Genomic DNA, 20,461 nt, shown 5'->3' with positions numbered 1-20,461 from the left:
GTAATCCACTAGTGTAAATCAGTTATTTTCCACAAACCAGCTGAATTTATTGTTGCTTTAAATTGCCGATATCGAATTATCAGCAATCAATGGTTTTAATTCGCAGTCCCGGATCGTTAATTTTTGACTACGTTCTGTTTGTGGAGATATGAATTCGATTGTTGTATGCAATCAGCATTTAATTGGCTTTACATCGGACTGATGATGGCACATTTAATACCTGCAGCTACTAGGATAATTTTCGTGTTTGCGGACGATTATCGTTTCTGCGGATCTGCTTGACGATTTTCTTTGTTTCTCGTTTACCTGTGCATGCTTCCAAAATAACTGATTTAATTAGCGGATAACTGCCCCTGTTATACTAACCCGCCAAGCCTAATAACCAACATATTAGTTTTGATTTGCTTGTTTTTGTGTTTGGAAGCTTGCGTACTATGAGACGTACTGAGCCTATAATGTTGCAGACATGAAGTGCCCGTCACTAGCCAACCCATCACCATTGTACACATGGATGAGGACATTGTGGTGGTCAACAAACCTGCCTCAATCCCTGTAAGTGGCCAATAGACTGCCATTGTCACTGCTGTACTACTGCCTTCTATCTCTTGTGCTGTAATCGGCATGCTTGTCTCAAGTTCTCATATTTTTGCACTCGCTTCATTGACTTAACCTTTAATCTGCCTGAGGGTTTAAATCCAACTAGTTTAATTCATTTTACAGAGGACCTGTTGATGAATCCTTTATCGGGTACAGAACTATTGATTTCTCTCTTCCGACGTAGGTTGTTTTTGCATGATCCGATCTAGCCCCACACTGAAGTAAGAACTTTGACATTAAAGTAGAAACCTTAGCACAGTTTTCTAACCGTGGTGCAATAATTTAAAAAATATTGTGCTAATAAGTTTTCCACATCTACTAAATCTCTATTACGTCACTTCCAGCTTCTTGATTAATATGGGAATAAATGAATCTACTGTGCTGATTAAAAGGAACGAACGAGATATTTTTGTGACTAGTTTTCGAAAGTTTTTTTTTGGCCACTTGTTTTTGAACAACTTCGAAGCAGTGCCTGACGTAAATTAACTTAGCTCACCATAAACCAGCTTTGCAAACCGTTAGGCAAACATCGTCGATTTTCCCCTTTTTAAACTGTTTAGACAGGCAACATCAGTACAGAACCCTAAACGCTTTTCAAAATACAAACGCATATTTTGAATATACTTCTTAAATTTTACTGACTTTGACCCCATTTAGCATTTTGATGAAAGAACATACACGTTGGCCTACAAAGCGTTTATCATAAAATTGACTTCAGGCCATCATTGCACTTTCCAAATCAAAAAAAAAAACACACTATCGCCTTAATACACGTGTTGAATTCCATACACGTATAGAAACAGCGATGTGTCGAATAGGCTATTATGTTAAGCTTCGCTGTGAATAGCGACATTCAGATTTACACATCAGTTTCCAACGTACGATTCAATCAATAGCACACGAATCTTTCACTAAACACAGACGTTATTGTAGCCGAGGTAATCGTCAATCTCATTCTTCTTAACATTCAAATGGATCCTCGTAATAGTTGAATAGAAACTGATAATTTGAATCCTGCTTTCTAGCCCAACAAAAGTAAGACTTAAATTTAAAAAAAGTCAAGAAACCTTTAATTATTATGCTCGGGCTAAGTATAATTTTTCGGTTACGTAGTTTGGCCATATTGATTTTTATAACTTTATTGTGGAATTGTGGTGTGCACAGCCGACAACAGACGGACTTAGACCCATGTCATGTTTCGCGAAATAGGGTTCTGAATCATTTTTAACCTCAAGCAAACGGATTTTATTTCACGTCCGTTTGAGAAACATTGCTCCTGACAATGGACTACTTGAGGAAGAAATGGAAACCAATTTTCCACTGCCGACGTTTATCGTGTCAGATTTTTGTAAAAAAAGTTGATTTGGTGTTTAATTACGGAGATTGTCCTTTAGTGTGTTTGGTCCTGGATGACCCACGTCATGTCGCGTCCTTTGCTGGTCTCAATTAAAATTTGATGAGACACTGAAGCAACAAAAAACAGTTTAACGCAAAATTTGACCGGTTTGCTGATTTCGTTATGCGTGTGTCTGCTGATCTTAATCCGTATTGATCTGCTTTTGACGTCCGCTCTCAGACCGCTGTCAGATCAATAGGGGCACGTCCAGTGAATGATTTAGGCAAGCTAATTGGGTAAATTATCAAGCAACGTGTAGCTGACGAAAAAATCGGGTGGAATTTTGGCAAAAAAGTTGCTTCAATGCAAAATGCAACTCCTATTGTTTACTATTAAATTTAAAGGAGGTGGAAATAACACGCATGTCGGCTTCTCCATATTTATAGCTGTGCGAAAATTGCGCGGCAACTAGCAAAATTCCAAACAGTAATGTGGAGAGGAGAAATTCTCCACTTTATTACTGACACTGCGACTTGCGTCAGTACGGTCTAACAAAGCACCATCAACGTGACGCCAACCTGACAAAATAATAAAACAAAACCTACTTCAGCACGTCTCTTTTTCAACAGAGATCAATTTTGTAGATTAAATCTTTTCATGTGCACGGGCCTATTCTAGACAGAACAAATATTGAGAGAGACGCAGGTGTGCCACATGAAAGTCTGATGTTATTGGTTCATTACAGACATGAAACCCCTGTGTTAGCAAACCCAATCAAGCTAATTCATGTTGACGAGGACTTAGTTGTTTTGGATAAGCCGTGTTCCTTACCGGTGAGTACAGTGTGCTCCGGTCGTACTTCAAAATTCATCAACGCCAAGAAATGCTGGTCAGAACGCTTAAGTTTCAAAGTTGGACAACTGGACACAAACACAAGTGTCCAGCAATGGCAAACTGAATTGCCTCGTTTTATTAGCTGACAGTAACTATTCCGTAATTTTATTATTATTTTTTGTTTCATTTTGAAGAATGAATGTTGTACACCATTTTTTTTTCTTAATTTTTTTGTTAATTTGGATTTGAAAGAAAGAATTATTGTAAATAAACACTTGTACATTTGCTTTAAAAAGATTTTTTCAAAGAATAACGTGGAAATATTAGGACAGCTTTTTAAAATAGAATTGTACCAGGTTTTTTTTAAACTTTATTTACCTATCATTGTAAAATTTTCATCAAACATCAAACTGATTTTTTACCTGTTACTTTTTTGTAATGTTCATTATATTGGTTTTTAAAAAATGTGCCACGCATTTTGTGTTCTTGCACTTTTAATTTTTTATTAACCCTCGCTTTATATTTTAGAAGTATGCTCTAAACAGCATCTCTTAACCAAACTCTAGTAGTAATACGCACTTTTGATGTCAAGAAGCATCGTTTTTTTGATTAATTAACAGCAATTTTAATTTTAGTAAGAGAATGGATGAATACAGTTGTTGCTTTCTTTGGACGTACGTGTATTTTAACTTAAAAATACACGCACACAATATTTTGGATGTAACTGACTCGTCTAAAGTATAAAATCCTAATTATTGGCAACTTTAAATTTCTGGGATGAAACAAGCTTCAGTCTTTTAACATTTTGTGCGTGCAGAGATTGTCAAAAGTCTGACGAGTTTTGCTCCGCTTCGTGTCGGACTTCAAACATTTTCACGAGCTATAATAATATCGATTATATTCTTGTTACTATTACTGCTAAACATGTGATGTCAGAGCGAAAATCTTCTCTTAATTTACGTACGTAAACTGGTACCAAATAAAAAAGGGTGTCATTTTTAATACGAGTTAAGAGCCGTATATTAAAAGATGAAGGTACACTTTTGAGAGTTAGATTATGTTTAAAATTTGCTTGGACATTCATTATAAACATGTCATGTTCCTCGTATCCGAGCACTGATCCTACGTTAGCTACTTTATGGTATAAATACGAGGGCAGTTCAGAAAGAAATTACCAAACTATCAATTATTTTATGACTTTTGCAAACAATAATAATTTATAGAAATATGGGAGTGAAAAAAATATAGGAGGAAAAAGCTTATGACTAGCATTTTTTAGGGTTAAGAATGATAAAGAGGATTTAGAAAAAAATTGTAATGTTTACAAGGCGCGAAAAGTTCGCGGTTTACACGTGTCTTCTTTTTTATTACATTCCATTAAACAAATCTGCTTCATTAAGTTCATTCCATTAATATTGTCTTTAAGCCTTCGTCCATGATTAGGTAAAATTATTTCCGAATTCCCCTGGTTTGTATGTTGTGTTTGTACCGTTCGAGGTTGGAAATGTTTGCAAGACGTATTTACTGTTTCTTTTCTATCAGCTAATAAAGAACCAACATTACATTTGGCGATATTCCTATTAGCCTCATAAAGGCAAGAGTTGTCCTTACAATTCCAAGCAAACATTGTTAATGTAGAAACGTGCCAGGACGTATGTATGTGTATTTTACTTTGTAGTGTTCCTTTTTCCGGCTGAATTTCACAAAGATAACACAAACCATTTGCATGGCCTTTGACTTTGTTTCCTTAGTTCTTCCGACAGTCTCTGTGTAGCTTCTTTACATATTCACTAAGCTGGCATATTTTATCTTGCTTAATGTTAATTTTCAGGTAGGTGTGTATTATTGGAAAGCAATAACGAATACACCACTTGAATTTAGGTTTTATTTCGAAAATTGTGCTTTTAGGTCCATCCTTGTGGTAGATATCGACACAACACCGTAGTTTTTATACTTGCCAAAGAATATAACTTGAAGAATTTAAGGACAATACATAGACTGGATCGATTAACAAGTGGTCTGTTACTTTTTGGCAGATCTCCAAAGAAAGCTAGACAAATGGAACACCAAATACGGAACAGACTGGTGCAGAAAGAATACGTCTGTAGAGTGGAAGGCGAGTTCCCAGAGTAAGTTATTGCGACTTAGCGTCTTCACAATCATTACGCGTGAAATATATTTCAGCGAAATAATAGAATGTAAAGAACCTATTGAAGTCGTTAGCTACAAAATAGGCGTCTGTAAGGTCTCTCCTAAAGGAAAAGACTGCAACACCATTTTTCAAAAATTAGGTTTTAACGGAAAAACTAGCATTGTTCTGTGTAAACCCAAGACCGGACGAATGCACCAAATCAGGGTACACTTACAGTATTTAGGTGAGTCCACAACAGCTGCTAATTTAAAGAAATATTCCGAAATTTGAATAAAATAGCTAAATAACTTTCGCAGTTTTTTAGTTAGTTGATCGTTATTTGTAACAGGATATCCCGTCGTGAACGACCCGTTGTACAACCACGAAGTCTTCGGCCCAGTGAAGGGCAAAGGAGGAGACTTGGGGGGGAAAACGGACGAAGAATTAGTACGTGACCTTATCCACATTCATAATGCAGAGAATTGGTTAGGAATGGACGGAGATAGCGAATTATCTATGTTCAATCCCAGAAAGGGAGATCTGGACGACTCCTTGGTGGGACCTCTTGTGCCTAAAGGTGGAGTTAGAAAGCTCGATTTACTTCGGCATTAATAAAACATTTCTTCTAGATCGAGTTTTAGGAGACGACGACGCAGACCCAGTGTCGAGAGAACCATCACCGTGTGATGAATCCTGTGACAACAACACTTCGATTTCTTGCGAATCTTTACCGCATCCTTTAGCCGTATCGTCACTCACCACAAGCCGAAACGTCGACGCAAAAGTCACTGTCGCAACGCAAACGGGCCACGAAGCGCCAGACTTTAGCTTTAATCCCGACAAAATGACAGTGGACAAGCACTGTTACGAATGCAAGGTCCGGTATCGGGACCCCAAACCACAAGATTTAGTTATGTATTTGCACGCTTGGAAATACAGGGTGAGTAAACTATGGTCTTGTCATTTATTGTTCATGTTTAGATTATCATTCCAAATATCAATTACAAAAAAATTTGTTCTCGTTTTATTTATAAATTAAGATAAGAAAATTTCATTTTACGTGTTTTGCATAAATTTGATGACAATATGTTTAAAACGCTGGTTTTCATTTAACGAAAATTTTAAAATAGTAAAAATAAAAAAACAGTAAAATTCCTGATCACTTCCTGATTGAGGAAGTATAAAAAAATAGAAACTTTTAAGGGTTGCCACCCCTAGTGTCCCGTTTGTTAGAACGCTGACTTTAGTAAGTAGACTTATTTACATTAAAAGTATTCTTTTTTTAAATTTAAAGCTTAGAGATGATTAAAGAATTTAGAGAAAGCTTAGAGAATTTTTTATCCCGAGCTCTCGGACTATAAGTTATGTGGTAGGTTTTAGAAAAAAAAGGAGGAAAAAAGGCAGTATTAACATTAGATGGAGAAAACGTTAATGGATTAAAGATTAACGAGCTTCTAATTTGAAAAAAACTTACGTCCACGTCTTAATCAATCAAGGAAGATTGTCTATTGCATTTTTCCAATTCGCGTTTTATACTAACTTTTATTTATTTATTTATTTTTCAAACAAAATATTATAATGTTGTAACTATGTTGTATAGTTTACATTGTCTTTTAGTTATTGCCTAAAAACCATGACGCTCTAACATAAAACAGATTTGCAAAATATCAGCAAAGTTCTGACCTTCATAACTCAAAACTCGTTAAATAAACGTATTTCGTTATAGTACTGAACACAAACTCGAAGTCACTCCAACTTCGCAAAAACTTCACTAAATACCTCAGTTTTACTTCATGAATACTGTGAAATAAATGCTATATTAGGTAATATTTACTTGAAGTAAAAACTACGTACGATATTAGAGTACTCACTTGAAGTAAAACCAAATTTTTGCGGATTTCTAATTAGTAATTACTCAAGTTTAAAACAGCAGTATTTGAAATCTCTATAAAGTTACACCATTCCTGTCATTTGCTTAATAAAAACTTTCGGTGAACAATTTTTGCAATTAAATATAGATATTTTTTTCTCTACTGTTTTTTCAGATTTCCTTTGACTTTTCGTTATTTTTTTCTTGTTTAATGGTCTGTTCTTTTTCTTTGGCAGTTTTTTTATGTCTAGTTTTACTACAGTACAATTTTTATAAATTTCATTTTGTTTATTTATTCATCTATCTACTTATTTTTCTGTTTATTTACTTTTTAATTTGTTAAAGGGATGAAGTTCAAATGACAATTGCTAAACTTTGGCTCCCGAATTGTATTTCCAGCACAAGCAAAGACGGCTTGTTATTATTATTATTATTATTACATTTCATTTCAATAATTAAAAGTTCTGTCGAGCATTTTCGCCAAAACCAAATATTTTCAGTTTTAATAAGATTATTCCATAGTTTTGCCTCTCACTGCATAGTTTTGCTTCTGATAAAGTGTTTGCACGACCAATATCTCTATTTATTAAGTTTTTGTTATTCCTCTAATTATTTAAACTTGAAATAATTGAAATTAGTTTAAGGGTATGTTAAATAACACATTACATTGTGTTTAATATTTTAGTCCTTCATAGTGCAGATACAGATAAGTTTTTATTATGTGGTGTATTTTAGGGCCCCGGCTGGGAATTCGAGACGGAGCTCCCGGACTGGGCGAGAGTAGACTGGGTAGATCCAGACATATCCGAGTGATGACTACTGCGAAACTTCTTTCCCTAATATAAGGCATCTCTTATCCACTCTGTCTTTCCATGCTCTTAGATTATTGTTGTAGGGTCAAGCAGCCCAAGCAAAGGCAGGGTCCAAAAAACAATCATTTCGTTAGATTGCGTTGAATATAGGTTAAATAAATGAATTAGTTGAATTGAAGGGTAAAGTTGATTAAGTTTTAGAGAGTTTTAGGCATGTTACGTTGCTTAAATTCAACCACAACTTTGTGGGTATTTCAGTGCTATCTTGAGCGGTTTTTAAGGTCGGCGTCTAGTACTCATTGTATAATGAAAATTGCAATCAAATATTTTTATATAAGAATATCGTGTCTAAAGGAGTCACTTGAAACTCTATTGTAGTCGTTACAATAAGTGCCATGATTTGTATAAATATCTGCGGATTGTTGCACCAGCAGATTTTCATTTCTTCTCATCAATAAAAGTACTGGAATACATATTGTGCCTTGAAAGTGTGTTGTGAAATCATTTGCAGATTCTCTATCGAAAATATCCCGACTCTCATATCAGCTTCGGACCCTTGCTTAGTCAATTTTAACTTACTTATTGTTATTAGCGTTATTACTTTCGAAGCACTGACAGGGATTGTTATGTGACCTTTGTAGACAGGTAGGCCCCCAAATATTTTCCTTTCTTATTTTAGCCGCTTTAGAATTAATTAGAATTAGTTAAAGAACTGCAACAATCTATTCAGGTTAATTATCACAGGACATCGTTTTATTTTTTTTTTTATTAATAAAGTTATCAATTTTAGTGATATTACAATAAGTTGAAAATAACTTAACAGAAGTTTTGGAGAAGGTGAAAATAGGCCTAGAGAATTATTTTCAAATCGATCACAATTTTTTTTAAACAACAAAGTCGGCATACATAAAGAACACTACCTCATTTTTCTAGAGCGGCGATTTACGTGTTTAATTCCGAAAATTTTTTGGTGTCCTTTTAAATAGTTTCATTCCTTTTACATGGGATGTTATTTATTGAATTCCAAGTTAAAGTTAACAATTAATGAAGTCAGTGCTTTATTATCGGATAATTTCAAATAAAGACACTTTACAAACATTCACTGTATACATCACATGACATCACAGCTTCCTTCAACAATAGAGGAAGTTTTCCTCCACCTAGCTGGGCGCCATCTGCTGAAAACTTCTCTTGTTCAGGCGGATAAAGGGCAGAACTAATGCCGGGTGAAGGGAAACTTCCTTCATTGATCGGGAAAGTTGTGCGTACACCTCTAAAAAATAAGTTTGTTTGTAAACGGTCAGTTTTTCTAAAAATATACCAAGCACCTATTTTAGTTTCTAAATCAATTATACAAAATTTTTGGCATTACGAAAAGTATTTTTGTATGACGTATAAACGGCAAAAACGGATATGTTTTTAGCAAAAACTACCGGTAACGTAATTAATCTTTGTGATGTTACGACAATTATAGGGACCTATTCTACAATAGCATAAGTTTTTATTATCGTCACTAGCGTGTATGACATAAAGAAAACAGATCATTCTGCTCTCGCATATAACCATACATTTGATTACGCTTTTAAATATGCAAAATTCGTTTCTCGTCATATTTATATTTTCGTAGAGCAATTAAGTGCACTAACTGAAAAGCGAGCTAGAGACGCATGGTTGATTTACATTATTAATTACAAAATTTTAACTGTTTGACGCATATCTCTTAGCCAATTCACGAATGGATTTTAAAATAATACAATCCCGAAATGAGCTTATAACATTATTCAAGTATTTATAGCTTTTATAATTTTTTAAAAAGTACAATAAAATTAAATCCTACAAGATTTATGTGCAAGCTTTGCGCTTCCAATTGTATAAGTAAATAGCCTATAGTTTGAACATAAGATCAAAACGTGAAAATATTCAAGATAAATATTTTGGTATATAAACGCCACGCCGTGCAACTATTATTTTTCATGGTTTGTTTTCTTTCGCTGATTTCTTGCATATTATATACATATTTTCGTAAAAGACAGTATTGTGTTATATATTGTTATATTTTCCTTTATTGTTAAAGTTACCATTCACAGCATTTTTCATCTGTTCTATTATGTAATTATAGGGTTGTATTTTTAGTCATATTTTATTGTGAATGGAACATTATACATATACGATACAGACGTTGTAGCGTTGCTACAGTATTGTTATATCTTTTTTTTTTTCATAGCTTGTTGTAATCTGTGATGATTATTGTTTATACAGCTATGACAGGTTATTTTGAAGTGTAGAAACTATGTAAGCATTGTAGACAGTGTGTAATAAAACAATTTTAAAATTAACTTTTATGATTTATTTACATCAAATAGTAAAACGACTATTTTTATAGCAACGAAACTTTTCGTTGTAATTCTGGTATTTGGGCAATTTGCAATACAGATAATTCACAAGAAAACAATTGTTAACTTGACGGGCCCCAGGTCCAATAATGGACCTGTTAGTGCATAAAATTAAGATGAGGCGAAATTGACCCATAAAATGAAGAATTTAACATTTAATTTAAAAATAGTTCAGTATTTGCTACAAGATACTTATTTTCTATGAAAGTACGAGTATATTATATAATTTTTTTGGATGCGGACACAAAGACTTATTACAAAAAAAACACCAGTCCGTTTTTAAACTACAACACTGACCTACAACATGACTTCCTGTCGCTCTTTTGAAAATTCTAGGGCAGTTTCCACCGACTTTTCACCCTACTTTCCATCTTTTCTTTTGGATTTTTCAGAAACGTCAAGTGTCAAATTGAAAAAGTGCGCGCGCATGCGCTTTGCGTTTCAACATTGTTCATTTGGAGAATTTGAACATTTTTGACTAATATAAAGGGGTTTCAACTCAATATTATTTATTTATGTGCCAATTTTGGTATTTTCTATGTACCAGATCGTCCAACATTACCTAAGGAGATTGAATTCAAAGAAAAACTGAAGATGCGTGATGCAACAAAGACAGACTCATTCTTTGTCAATTAACTTTATGAATTAACGTAAAGCACGTAGTGCCTGTTGTAAAATTTGTAAACATTTTGATTGGGCCGTTTGAGGTCGGCCATTAAAATTACGGAGAAAACCAATCACTTTAGATTTTTGAATTCATTGAAGAAATTAATTTTTGGATATGATTGGTCCATCTAAAGTCAGCCATTAAAATAATGTGAGAAACCAATCAGTGTGAATTTTCCAACTCATTCAATAACCTAATGAGAATAATTCAATGAGTATTTTAAATTTGAAAGCAGTTAACAAATTAGTCTTGTTTTTTTAAACCACCTTTCTTAATGCTTTCCTAGGTCAGATTTTTATTGAAAAAATTGGCAGTGGCTTGTCCCAGTTGCCACAAATTTTGTTTATTTATTGTTTTTGTACCTAACGATATCGTTGAGAAAATTACGTTTACGTTGATGTTTTGTCGGTTTACGTTGATGTTTTGTCGGATTAATCTGTATGTATGGCCAGCTATGTGCTAGTTAGACTGTGTAACAGGAAAACCTACAGATGATAAGTTTAAAACAAATCTATAATTACGAGTATTATTATGTGTTTCCGAACAGCATGCAGATATAGACAAACGTGATATTTTGGGTTACTATAATACTCCATGGTAGCCGATCATTGTGATCACATACCACAGCACTTCTGAATTCAAAACGTCCGTGAACTCTTTCTGCCACCATATTTGGAGCGTCTTCTAATAAATTTAAATATCAGTGATACCGTTGTCCAATGCCCACGCAAATCTTTACAAACAATGATGGACTGGATGATGTAAAACTAAGTATTACATCGCGATATCGAAAATTATTATCATAATAAACAGTGCATGATTATAGATTTTAAAATATGTGATTCTCATCTAATCGTTTACCTATTGATTACCTACGTCAACCATTTTTTTGATTGTCAAAATGTGTACCTTAGAATTTGTGCCATGAGTCAAACAAGTTTTTATGAATGAAAAAGAACATAATTTTAGGTAATTTTGATAGTAGGACTAGCTACAAAACCAAGACCTTATTCTTAAGAAGGAATTTAAAAATATTGACTCATTCTTATATTTTCATCGCACATAATTATTATATTGGTACCCATTTGGTACCTACTTGGAATTGTTGGTACTCATGGTATTGGTCGGTGGTACTGCGGTATTTTGCGAAAAAAATCGATAATGATTATGAAGGTGCACGTGTTACCTTAAATGTTTAGAATGCAAGAAAAGTTATTGAAGAATGAAAAATCAACTATACAGTGCTCGGAGCGCTGTCCTTTTTGTTGCACTGGTTTGAAAATAGGGAGAACTAGATACAGGTTAAAGACACTAAAATTATAGGCTATTTTAAAATAGGAGGTACACTTATTTCTTTGTTACGAGTATTATTAATAAAACTTCTTACATTCTGAGTTGTACTAATTTAATTTAAATCATCAAGATCTGACTAGTGTTAGACAGAAAGGTAGCATAAATTAGATATGGTTACGCAAGGCAGTTGCAAGACCACTATAAACAATAATTATTTTATATTTATACTATAGGGTGGTGCCCGTAAATGTGAATGTTGTTGTACTCTTGTATATTTAAATACCTCAACCACAACTATTAATAATCTACATTGCTGCGTAACACTAAAGCATTGCTCTATTAAAGGTTCTACAAAAAAATTGCCTCTTTCTAGGCTTTTCGCATTTTTATGAAAGAACTTCCTGCATTTGTGTTTATATTTATACACTCTATTTTAGGCCTTTAACATCAAATTGACCTTTGGCTAAGAGTACTTTTCCTCGGCTTCATATCTGTTTCATAAATATTTTCATAAATGTGTCACTTTATAGTTATACTAAGCGACAAGACTTTTTAATCATCACTGACTTGCGTACAAGGTTCAAAAGCGCGTGGGCAATTGAAGAAGTGGGAAATACAGCATGACGCAACCGCGCGCGGCTTTCAAACACCATCGATTTAGTTTACAATAGACGGTTGAGTAGTATACTGAAATAGTGAGGAGCACGTGTGATGTACGGTTCATAGTTACTTCTTAGTGAATTACTGACACGATGGCTGATTACAAGATTAGAAACAGGCAAGAAAGCACAGATAGTCTGGATTCCTCAGCTAGTCATGAGGATTATTCCGAAGACGATAAAGAGGGCTACGATATTGATGATTTCAACATCATTAAGACTATTGGTAAGAGAATTCTTCAAACTAAAAAAAGTCTCATTAAAAGGTAGATTGCCGTTGCCTTGAAGATAAAACTGATTCTGGAAAAGTAACTGACCCCATTTAGAAATACCAACGGAAGATTGCTCTTGCAGTGGCAAACTTTCCGCTACCACACTTTATTTTTAACAAGTTCGATAACTTATCATAAGTTTATTGCCCAGGGGAGTTTTAGTTACGTTTATTACATAAAAGTTCAGTTAGGTTCACACGATTTTTGAACCAAATGACTATTTTTGAGATAGAAATGTGTTTTTTGAAAAACATTCAGTTAGATACGGTAAGTAATTAACATGTATTTTTCTTAAGAAACTATGGTATGGAAAGAAAAAAGGATCTTGAAATTTCTAAGTGAAAAATCTGGAATGAGATTGAAAAAATCTAAACAGCGTGAGATGCTGAGGTCGCCGTGGTCAAAGATGAGAACTTGGCTGATGTGTATTTTAAATAATAGTTCATAAAATACGTAATACACATTATTTGAAATGTGGTGCTTATTTCAGTTAAAAAAAGAATTTTTGAGCAAAATTTTGTTGGAGAAACACCTTTATTGTGCTCCCTGACTAAAAATGAAATAATTTTGATGAAATATGTAATTTACTTTAATTTATTAGAATTCAGATTCCAACGTTACCTATAACGTTCTGTAGCTGTGGCAACTTTTTTATATGTGTTTCCATGATTTCCTTAGCTTTTTCCTGTTTCGTTTCGCATCATTGTTTATTCACAAACCATGTAATTGATGTTATTTAATGCAACTGCATAAGTATGTAATACGATTTTACAGGAAATACCCAATGTTTATCTGACTGTTAGTTCCAGTTATTTATTCATCAAGGGCACATAATCAAAGATTATAATTATGTCAACCAACGACATCAACCACGATAAAAAAGTTTTACTTTTGTGTCAGCAAATATAAAAAAATACTAGAAAGAATAAAACAGACAGGATGAGTATATGTTTAATCAATTCCTATTTCCAAATTTTCTAGAGTTGTTTTGTTTTGTTTATTTTAGTTAGATTTAATGTGAGAAATTTTCGCGGATACCTAGGAAAAATTCAAAGGCTGAGAACCGCTGGTTTGTGTTATTAAAAGCATTGATTACACGTAATTAGTTACCCGACTCAAATAAAAATTATTTGGTGTGTGGTGCCACAAAACGATAAAAGTTTCTATCTCTCGCAGTGTGGTACTATTCTAAAATTAAGTATGATTTGGAAATATGCGTAGGAAGCCAGACGAAATTTTGATATATAGGTTACATGGCAAATGTAAGAAAATTTTAGCCGAGCAGTCTGCAAATCACCGTTCGTAAAAATATATGAGACTAATAGTAAAATGGTGACAAACCTGGGGCAATAAAGTAGGCGCGTGTGCAAATCTTAATCAACTATAAACTTGTAATATGTTTGTTTTATTTTATTCAGCCGGTTATCATGCATTGGAAATTTCCTTTTTCCTATAAATAGATTTAATAAGTCGTTATCTTGACTTGTTTATTCGACGTAAAAATCAATTTTAATAGTCCTCCTTGTAACGAACTAACTCTTCTATAGAAACTGCTGAATTTGCTTAAAATGAAATACTATATACTCTATAATAAATAAATCAAATAAACTAGTCATTTTGGTTAACTTTGACAAAGGAAACTTTTTTCTTTTTAACTGGTAGATTTTCTAAAAAAAAATCACACATTAGAAGAAACTATGAAACTACTGTGTCCGTTAGAACGTGACAGTTCTATCTAAAATAATTTTCGTTATTTTGAAACAGATTTGAATGCAGAATTAAATTATTCATTAAAAATGTTTTGTTTTCGTTGGTTTAAAATTAGGTTAATGAGGCAATGCACTTTGAGCACAACAAATTTAAATCACTTGTTAATATGTTCAACTTTTACTGACTCAGATCTTTTAGTCCATTGCCATATTACGTATCCAATCATTTGTAAAATTGTAATTACTTAATTAAAATTATTTTGTAGTTTTTAGTTTTAATCTTCTTAAATGCTAAATTAAATATTTAAAAATAATGTTTCCATTATTATCAGATGATTTTGTGTAAAGGGAAGACGAGGGAACGCTGTTTGTTACGAAAATTGAAATCAAATTAGTGTGCTGAATGCTGATGTGATAAGAAAACCAGTATCACTTTGACACAAAGCGTTGTAAATTATAATTATTATAAGGTTTTTGGGTCAATACCCTGCAGCGTAGCGTTTTTCTAGACAGTAGTCAGATTCTGCGATTTCTAAACGATAAGTAGAATTTATTGTTGTCTGGAAGTGGAGGGTCGGGACAATTTAATTGTAATCTTAAGTAAAGATTAATTTTTTAAAGTAAATAAACGAGAGACATAATGTCAAAGCTTGGAATTGGTAGATAAATAGGTAACTACGTGGTCGTCAATAACATTCTAAAAATAATCATTCGTTTCGTTTCCTGTATTAATGAAATCGTCTGAGGATATTACTGTTTACTCATAAATAATGTATTAGTCATGTAACAGTTTCAGTGGTTTATTTACAAAAAGAATTAAATAAATACAATAACATTTAAATACATAAATACATAATGCGAACAAGGAATGTAAAATGATCTGCGTGGGTACAAAGGTACAGTAAGTGAAATTATTTATCACTTATTTGTTGGTAGGTGCATACAATAAAATAAGAAATAAGAGTATTATATTAATGTATAATATCGAAAATTATTCCAAAATTAAATATTTCACTAAAACCACGACTTGAACTAAATTTTTTTCTTTGTAAGCTTTATGAATCACACTTGTCACATTAACATATTTTTGTAACTAAACACAATAACCTCTGTTAATCGTACGGAAAGTAGGATGTTAACAAATATTGTGAAATCTTCAAAACTGATAATACGAGTATGATTTACAAAATGAGGAACAGTTGGGTTCACCTTGTCTGTTGACATTCATAGAGACAAGGTTAAGTGAAAGTTGGAGAAATTTTGTAGATCTCGTGCTACTTATGTATTTGTGTCTGGGTCTGGACTTGTCTAGAAGAATCTTCTCAATTGTACCAAATAATAAGTAAAAGTGCCACACAAAGAAATATATGTGTTGTTTAAATCTTTTTTGAGATAAATAATGATTGCGCTTTATACTATTTGATATATTCATACATGCGTATGAACCTAGACCTAGAATGAATAAAGTTAGCTTTATCATAAATTTCCCTCTAAAACTGTATACCTATTGTTGTTACCTTTCTCGATGTATTGGTTTCGACAATTTATATTTCATAAATTCAACCTCATTCATTGACGTACAGTTTTATAAATAGTCTTCTAAACGCTAACCGACGTCACTCAAATATAATTAATCGATGTCACCAAAAATAAAACAGTAGTTTTTATAGTCGGACAATATAATAATACGAACATTAAAAGACGACCTCCTATTTATCAATATGTGCCAATTATTGCACCCAATGAGCTTAGCCAACTGTAATTATTGTAAATACCAACATTTGAATGGATTTAAAATCATTCTGTTTTAATTAAAAACTGCGTAAATCATGATCAACAACATAAAGTTATTCTAAAATTGATGCACCTGTCGTTGAATTTCAAAACTCTTCAGCTGTTCTAAATCATTCGTGAAACATTTTACGTTATCTATAGTAGTTTTTCTAATTGTTTATTGTACAGCTTTTAAAAGGCAAATAACTCACGAGAGAGAACAGGTAAAACCATTAGTGCCAGACTTTATCCAAGACTTTCACAATTATTACGCCCCAAATCAATTCTTTTGACATTTTTATTTGACAAATTCATTTGATCAACAATGCGAGAAAACGTTTGATTCTAATTATTACATGTTGGTGATTTATAGCCAATTTGTTTAAAATTACCACAATTATTACACTACATTATGTGGAAATGTTGGATAAAACAGTTATTTCATTTTACTTTTTAAGTGTATCGTGTATATGTTTTTTTCTTGATTTTGTGTTTTGGGAAACCTACGTGTAATGCACCAAAATTTTACAATTTATTTGCGTTTTCAAACGACATATTTTTTAATTTTATAGCTTGTATAACCTGATTTTATGCCCCATTAAATTTCTCGAAGATAAATATGTTTCAAAATGAGGAAGTAATATTATTTTCGGATACTTGTGATGTTCGCAGCCCAATTTATGTTTGTCTGTCGACGGCAAAGTAACGCTTAGTAAAAATATGTAAATATTAGGCTTAGTTCAACTCATTTTCATGACCTAAAAACAAAAAGCTGGTCTCTGCAAACATTCCGAATTTGGTGATGTAACTTATGATAACAGTAAACAGTTCAGAACTACGTAAACCTTTTAATTAATTAGGAATCGTTTCAGTAAACATGTTATCTTTTTTGGCACAGATTTTGAATAGACGTGACGTTTGTTGGTGTAGGTGGTAGATGCAGCTTTTCACCTTGAGGTTCATAAATTTAATGTTATTTTTAATAAGGCGCTAAGACCTTAACAATTTATCTTCCGATTGAATCATCGTATCGTAAAATCGATTTCTCATACGACTGCCATATGTTTACAGCACAGAAAATAGAAAATAAGGAAAGTTGTTGCCTCTGCCACATCAAATTCTTTAATAAACCTCTATTCCTGTTCTCGTATCTTTGATAAAATCTGGCAATTCTGTCATTTTTACCCCAGGACTGATAGAAATTAAATGTTTCTCTTCAAAAAGTACCTATCTAATATCGATATCCGTTTGTAACGTTTCTAATTTTATAATTACTTTATTACTTATGTAAACAATTAACACGCGTTATCAAAACTTTCTTAAAAAGGCAATACAATAATGTTCCAGATCAGAAGATGTGAAAAAATTGCAATTTTCATTACTTTTTTCTGTGTTTTTTAAGTCAAAAAGTAATTTTTAATAATAATAATCAAATGTTGTTTCAGGAACGGGAACTTTTGGTCGTGTTCTCCTTTGTAAAAATAAAAGTACGAACCAGTATAGTGCCATGAAAATTTTATGCTTGTCGGACGTAATAAGACTGAAACAGGTGGAACATGTAAAAAATGAAAAAAATATTCTACAAGAAATCAGGCATCCTTTCATCGTGAATATGTAAGTATATCGAAAGTATGCAGGATATTCCAAGCTTATCACCGGCCAAAAAATAAATACTGTACTTTTAAGTAAGCACAAACGACTTTTTATCGTTTGAGCTTTAATTTAATTGCTTTACAAAGACAAAATGAGATAAGTCGTCTGGAAGCTCAATGTCTTAAGAAATGCAGTGAGAACTGATGCTTTTTACTTTTTTCTTTTGGTCAAATTAACGCTTCAAGACAAGGCTTTAGGCAGTTAACATCATGATTTCCGGTGATTAATCAAAGAAGGGCGAAAAGGCTACTTTCTTCGCTTTCCTGCTGAGAGATCGAAAGTTCTTGTTTAAATGTGGCCCTCTGGCACTGATGAAAGTGGTTCATTTATATTTTACCGACCGGCATCAGTTTTAAACAGAACAAATAAATATTCGTTCTCTCAATTTAACATTAGTTTTTATGAAAAAGTAAAGTAATAATACCGGGTATTAAATTATTATTTAGATGGCTAATTAAGTTAAAGTTAAAACAAATAAATAATATTATTAAATATTATTTATCATGACGTGTTATTGCATTTGAAAATAAAAAATAATTTCTTTTTATTTTTAAATTTGTTTGTCAAATCTTCGACGGGAATCTAGTGTTTACTCAAAAATTACAACTTTTTGGCACACGAAATTTATGGTTCTTTTTCCAATGACGTCCACAGTTTAATAAACAACAGACACGTTTGGCGTAATTTATTTTGAACCAATTATGTGTATCTGCATACGTTTTTATCATTTTACGAATACATAAAATATAACAAACACGCGCTGCACGATTTTTAAGGAACATTTCCTTGAACTTAGATATTTGCGGTAAAATCACTACTAAGTCAACAACCTTATCGTGTGTGTTCATGCTCCTAATCACTAATTTTTGCAGGTTGTGGTGCAGTAAAGACAACACTTGTATTTACATGTTATTCGAATACGTCTGCGGTGGAGAACTATTTTCATATTTGAGAAACGCCGGCCGTTTTAGCACAAGCACGGGCAATTTTTACACATCCGAAATAGTCTCAGCACTTGAATATCTGCACAGTAGGAGCATAGTTTACAGAGATTTAAAACCTGAGAATTTACTTTTGGACAAGGACGGTCATTTAAAGATTACTGATTTTGGATTTGCGAAGAAACTGACAGACAGGACGTGGACATTGTGTGGAACGCCGGAGTATTTAGCACCTGAAATTATACAGAGCAAAGGACATAATAAGGCCGTCGATTGGTGGGCATTAGGTGGGTATTCCTACGTCACTATTACCAATCATCCATTCACACTAAGCTAATATGGACGCATAATAATTTTAGCTCGATGTTGAACGTAATTTTCTTATTAAATTCTATTTCAAAAATTTAAACAATTATTAGAACAATAATAATAATTATTATTTTTGTCGCAGTGTTGCGTTTGTACGGAGCGACTTTTAGATTAATTTTGCCAATTTTTGCACAACATATGTTCAGCTGCTGTTATGATTATAGATAAGTACGTCTATTAAATTTCCCAAAATACAGATTTCCTGGCATTCATTTTTCTTGTTGTCAAAACACATTTTGTCATGTGTTCCTGTTCGGTGCCAAATAAGGGAAACGAAAACGCATCAAAAACAAACATAACATTTTGCGGTTAATTTTTTCTCTTACATATTTTTTTGAGTAAATTGTTGTAATTCGTATTTTGAAAGATTAAAATTAGTTAGAATAATATTATTTACTGAATAAGCGATCCTTGAAAAAAATAGCAGCTGGCAAATCACTTATTTTTCCAGGAGTCTTAATATATGAGATGCTGGCCGGATATCCGCCGTTCTATGACGACAATCCGTTCGGTATTTACGAAAAGATACTTAGTGGAAAAATAGAATGGCCGAAACACCTGGACCCAGTTGCTAAGGATTTAATAAAAAAACTTTTAGTACAAGATAGGACGAAACGATTAGGAAATATGAAGGTACGACAGAATGGCTTTTAATAACTTGTTTAAAAAATTGCCTTTTTCAGAGTGGGGCTGAGGATGTGAAACGGCACAGATGGTTTAAAGGCACTGACTGGCATGACGTTATTATGAGAAAATTAAATGTATGAGTTAATAAACTAGAAATATACATGTACTAAATTTCCCTCATATTTTAGCCACCAATTGTTCCTAAAATTATGTATGATGGAGATGCCAGCAATTTCGACGACTATCCGGAAGGCGATTGGAAATCTGCCCGGACGTTGGAAGACGCAGAACTAAAACTGTTTGAAGATTTTTGATGCGCTTATTTTATTGTTTACTTTGTTTGGATAATGACAACAGAAACTTAGAATAGACATTGTTGGTGCTATTAAAGTTTTTTATAATAATTGTGATATAGATTTACTGAAATGCTTAACTTTATAATAAAAATTTGAACGTAAAACCTTGTTTTATTTTTTATAACCATACAAATTTACAGTTGAATTAAACACTTGTGCCACTGAGTTA

General features: G+C 32.8%; 2 protein-coding genes and 1 long non-coding RNA gene across 7 annotated transcripts in view; 2 read left to right on the top strand and 1 right to left on the bottom strand.

Annotated features, from left to right (window-relative positions):
• Positions 1 to 9,916, top strand: part of LOC661795 (uncharacterized) — a 93,637-nt gene extending 83,721 nt beyond the window's left edge. For 3 of the 5 annotated variants that reach the window (XM_015979802.2, XM_008195089.3, XM_008195091.3), the window contains 6 exons: positions 465 to 552; positions 4,676 to 4,896; positions 4,952 to 5,142; positions 5,248 to 5,475; positions 5,528 to 5,838; positions 7,504 to 9,916. In XM_015979802.2, the coding sequence (XP_015835288.1) occupies positions 465 to 552; positions 4,676 to 4,896; positions 4,952 to 5,142; positions 5,248 to 5,475; positions 5,528 to 5,838; positions 7,504 to 7,581 (1,117 nt within the window). In that variant the 3' untranslated portion in view covers positions 7,582 to 9,916. Of the gene's footprint in view, positions 1 to 464; positions 553 to 2,678; positions 2,767 to 4,675; positions 4,897 to 4,951; positions 5,143 to 5,247; positions 5,476 to 5,527; positions 5,839 to 7,503 lie in introns of all 5 variants that reach the window. The other 2 variants (XM_008195090.3, XM_015979800.2) reach the window with 2 other exon arrangements.
• Positions 8,328 to 14,629, bottom strand: LOC135266398 (uncharacterized). The gene is made up of 2 exons (XR_010334437.1): positions 14,206 to 14,629; positions 8,328 to 8,853 (listed from the first exon to the last, which is right to left on the bottom strand). It is a non-coding gene; the product is annotated as an uncharacterized LOC135266398 (long non-coding RNA).
• Positions 12,567 to 20,396, top strand: Pka-C3 (Protein kinase, cAMP-dependent, catalytic subunit 3). Its single transcript, XM_967972.5, has 6 exons — positions 12,567 to 12,818; positions 17,792 to 17,960; positions 18,872 to 19,227; positions 19,761 to 19,942; positions 19,993 to 20,070; positions 20,125 to 20,396. Exons 1-6 carry the CDS (start codon positions 12,686 to 12,688, stop codon positions 20,248 to 20,250), a joined length of 1,044 nt encoding a protein of 347 aa, XP_973065.1. The 5' UTR covers positions 12,567 to 12,685; the 3' UTR covers positions 20,251 to 20,396.
• Positions 20,397 to 20,461: the final 65 nt, after the last annotated feature.

This window comes from Tribolium castaneum, chromosome 5 (genome assembly GCF_031307605.1).
Source record: "Tribolium castaneum strain GA2 chromosome 5, icTriCast1.1, whole genome shotgun sequence".
NCBI lineage: Eukaryota > Metazoa > Arthropoda > Insecta > Coleoptera > Tenebrionidae > Tribolium > Tribolium castaneum.
This window is presented reverse-complemented; position numbering and strand designations above follow the sequence as displayed.

What these genes read in the sequence shown, in the direction of transcription:
- Pka-C3 (XM_967972.5), top strand. Translation starts at nt 12,686, where the DNA reads ATGGCTGATTACAAGATTAGAAACAGGCAAGAAAGCACAGATAGTCTG. An exon ending in AACGATTAGGAAATATGAAG is followed by an intron (nt 19,943 to 19,992) that starts GTACGACAGAAT and finishes TGCCTTTTTCAG; the next exon opens with AGTGGGGCTGAGGATGTGAA. An exon ending in TTATTATGAGAAAATTAAAT is followed by an intron (nt 20,071 to 20,124) that starts GTATGAGTTAAT and finishes CTCATATTTTAG; the next exon opens with CCACCAATTGTTCCTAAAAT.